This window comes from Priapulus caudatus, unplaced genomic scaffold, assembly GCF_000485595.1.
Source record: "Priapulus caudatus unplaced genomic scaffold, Priapulus_caudatus-5.0.1 Scaffold2323, whole genome shotgun sequence".
Taxonomy (NCBI): domain Eukaryota; kingdom Metazoa; phylum Priapulida; class Priapulimorpha; order Priapulimorphida; family Priapulidae; genus Priapulus; species Priapulus caudatus.
This window is the reverse complement of record NW_014579384.1, coordinates 825-4,197: the sequence shown is the minus strand read 5'-3', so window position 1 is coordinate 4,197 and position 3,373 is coordinate 825. Positions and strand designations below refer to the sequence as shown.

At 46.1% G+C, this 3,373-nt stretch overlaps 1 protein-coding gene across 1 annotated transcript in view; it reads right to left on the bottom strand.

The window, feature by feature from the left end:
• Positions 1–3,194, bottom strand: part of LOC106818543 (hepatocyte growth factor receptor-like) — a 3,938-nt gene extending 744 nt beyond the window's left edge. The window contains exons 1-5 of the mRNA XM_014823244.1: positions 3,061–3,194; positions 2,253–2,423; positions 1,953–2,089; positions 1,332–1,491; positions 760–896 (exon numbers count right to left, since the gene is read on the bottom strand). Of these exons, the coding sequence (XP_014678730.1) occupies positions 760–896; positions 1,332–1,491; positions 1,953–2,089; positions 2,253–2,417 (599 nt within the window). The 5' untranslated portion in view covers positions 2,418–2,423; positions 3,061–3,194. The remainder of the gene's footprint in view (positions 1–759; positions 897–1,331; positions 1,492–1,952; positions 2,090–2,252; positions 2,424–3,060) is intronic.
• Positions 3,195–3,373: the final 179 nt, after the last annotated feature.

Below are 3,373 nucleotides of genomic sequence, written 5' to 3'. Positions count from 1 at the left end.
TGCAACTCATCCTAGAGTGTCTGTACTTTCGTAAACGTCGAGCTCTTTCAACTGATGCTTCTTACGACTCGTCCCCGCTACACATAATCATAAGTACGCTTAGCACACCTTATCTGTCGATTCGTGTGCCTGCGATGACTCACCCGCCTCCACCCTCACTCTGCAGGCAGCTGTGTGCTGCGAGGGACAGAGTTAAGAACGGCTTAGAGAAGCTGCTGGAGACGAACGAGCTAGTCGCTAACATGCAGGTGCAGCTTACGGCCCTAGAGCCCGTACTAAAGACGAAGGGAGAGGACGTCGCCAAGCTGATGACGAAACTCGCTGTCGACCAGGAGAAAGCTGATCAGGTATGTCTGTGTGTCGCATGTAGACTAATAGACCCCCGAACTATGTACTACTAAGAGTGTGTGTGCATGTGTGCGTGTACGTGCGTGCATGCATGTGTGCGTGGGTATGTGTGCATGTGTGTGCGTGGGTATGTGTGCATGTGTGTGCGTGCACGCTTGTGTGCATGGGTATGTGTGCATGTGTGCGTGCACGTGCGTGCGTGCGTGTGTGTGTGTGTGTGTGTGTGTGTGTGTGTGTGTGTGTGTGTGTGTGTGTGCGTGTGTGTGCATGCGGGCGCGCGCCTGTCTGTGTGCGTACGTGCGCGCGTGTATGCCTGCGTGTGTGCGCGTGTATGCGCGTGCACGTACGTGCGCGTGTGTGCGTACATACGTGCGTGTGCGCGTGCGTGTGTGCGTGTGCGTGCGTACGTACCTGTAGATGTCGCACTGGATTCCTGCGACCTTGATGCCGCGATGCGTGCCGACGTCCAGATGCTGACCGCTGAGGGTCAGGCGAGTCCGGCCTGCCATCGGTCCGAACCTCGGAGAGAAGGACTCGAACCTGACACCCTGAAGATGCGGAAACGTACGGAGAGTAGTGTCAGACCGTTGTATCTGTCATATTAGTGCGATAGCACTGGTGTCACATCGACGTCCCGTTGTTGTCATATTAATATCAAATTAATGTCAGATTAGTGTCAAATTGATGTCAGATTAGTGTCAATTTGATGTCACATTAGTATCATATCGTTGTCATAATAGTGTCACATCGTTAGTACGTGAATATCGCATCAGTGTCACGTCGTTTCTGACTGAATTATTGCGTTTTCTCGCGCTTCAAGCCCCGAGAAGTGTTGCTATTATACGCTTTCAAAGCGCGAAGAGCCGCCTGTATGGCGCGTAGAACTAAAACGGAACTTTTTTTCGTCTTTTTTTAAAACTCCAATTTTGTAATATTATTTTTGGCGTCCAGGATGTTGGAGGGCGACATCTAGCGGCACTCACCGCATATCTGAAGGTCACCAGAGACTGATGGCGACCTTCGATCCGATACTGCCGATCCTCGTACGGGTTCCTGTCGTCGACGGTGACCACCAGCGCCCTCTCTAGGTCGGGAGTTGTACTCTCGGGCATGCCCCGCGGCCTCGTGCTTATGCACGTGATTCTGTTGGCAGACGTCAGAGGTCGATTTAGCTGTGACGTCACTAACTAGGTCCGTAGCTCTGAGGGTTGGCTGTATGTATCGTTACCATGATTTTTGTGTTAGGAGCTTTATTATCGCAAACCTACGTACTGCCTCGTAAATAATGTTATATACTAATATTAATTATATTGATATTAATATTATTATTACCCTTAATTGTCTATATTCGTTAATAATATTATATGATTAATGAAATTAAAGGTTATTTGACACCGTTATATACCTCCTCGACTTGTTGTTGCATCTAATGCTAGCTAGGACAGGTGCCGGGCTGGTTTTAGGCAGAAAACAGCCGAGGATAAAATCTTGCAGCACTAGCTGCTGTGGTGGGCCATGCCCTGATTGTTGGAAATTGACTCAAGTTAGCTTAGAGGTAAGCGGGCTCAAATTGTGAATTCCTTCACGCTACGTCACCAACTCACGTCTGCATCGACCACTTGACGATGTTGCAGACGCTGTCGCCTAGCAACACGGAGATGTTGGCGAAGAGTAAGCCAAAGTCGTCGCCGTGGATTGTGATGAGTGTTCCGCCCACCAGGGGGCCAGAAGTCGGCGAAAACTGCGGGTAGATATAATGATTATATATATTACCGGATAGATTTCTGTAATAAATTGTTATCAGTAGACCTGTGTTTATAATTAGGAAAGCGCCCTAGCCTGTAGGTATATAGTACTGCATATAGAACAATAAGGCATGATGCCACGTCTAGCAAGTATCTTACCGTTCTGATTCGAGGAGGACACGTGTCGGTCCTGAAGGCGCCACCGTCGCCGCAGTCGGCAGCCGTCGAGCAGTGGTCTCCACACCAGCCGCAGCCGTGAGGATGCTCTGTTGTTACGCACAGCCCGCAATCCATGTACAGATGGCAGCTCTTGAGCGGTAGCATACTCACCTGGCCAGATTAAAGAGATGTGGCGAGATATATATATATATATATATATATATATATATATATATATATATGTATATGGATAGACTAGATAGAATAAGATAGATTAGATAGATAGATCAGAATAGAAGAAAGAGAGAGCAGAGAGAGAGAGAGAGAGAAGAAGATAGATAGATAGATAGATAGTAGAAGAGAGAGAGAGAGAGAGGTAGGTAAATAGATACGATAGATAATAGATACGAATTAGATAGATACGATAGCATAGATAGATAGATAGATAGATAGATAAGAAATAGATAGATAGATAGATAGATAGATAGATAGATAGGCATAGATACGATAAATAGATAGATAGATAGATAGATTAGATAGATAGATAGATAGACATATATAAGATAGATGGATAGAAGAATACTATAGATATATAGATAGATAGATAGATAGATAGATAGAATAGATAAGATAGATAGATCGATAGCTAGATAGCTATATAGGTAGATAGTTAGATAGAAGAGAGAGAGAAGAGAAGAGAGAGAGAGAGAGATAGATAGATAGATGATAGATAGATAGATAGATAGATAATAGATAGATAGATAGATTTATGATAGATAGATAAGGATTAGATAGATCCTGAGGTTACCTTGTTGCCGGCCAGCGAGCAGCAATACAGGCTGTCCTCACTGCGTATCGAATGCCATCGCGATGATGGGAGCGGGGTTCGCGCTGTCTACCAGCGACACGCACAGATAGGGATGCCTGCTGCTTCTTGTCTTTACGATTATCCGTCTGCAACGACGCAACACAGCACAACAGTCACTAACGCCATCTAACGACAGATACATTCTGCGTTACGAGGCGCAGCTACGACTGGGGATAAATAAGGCGGGAGTCTTGACGATGTCAAGGTATCCATACATCCATCCTCCATCCATACATCCATCCATTCCATCCAT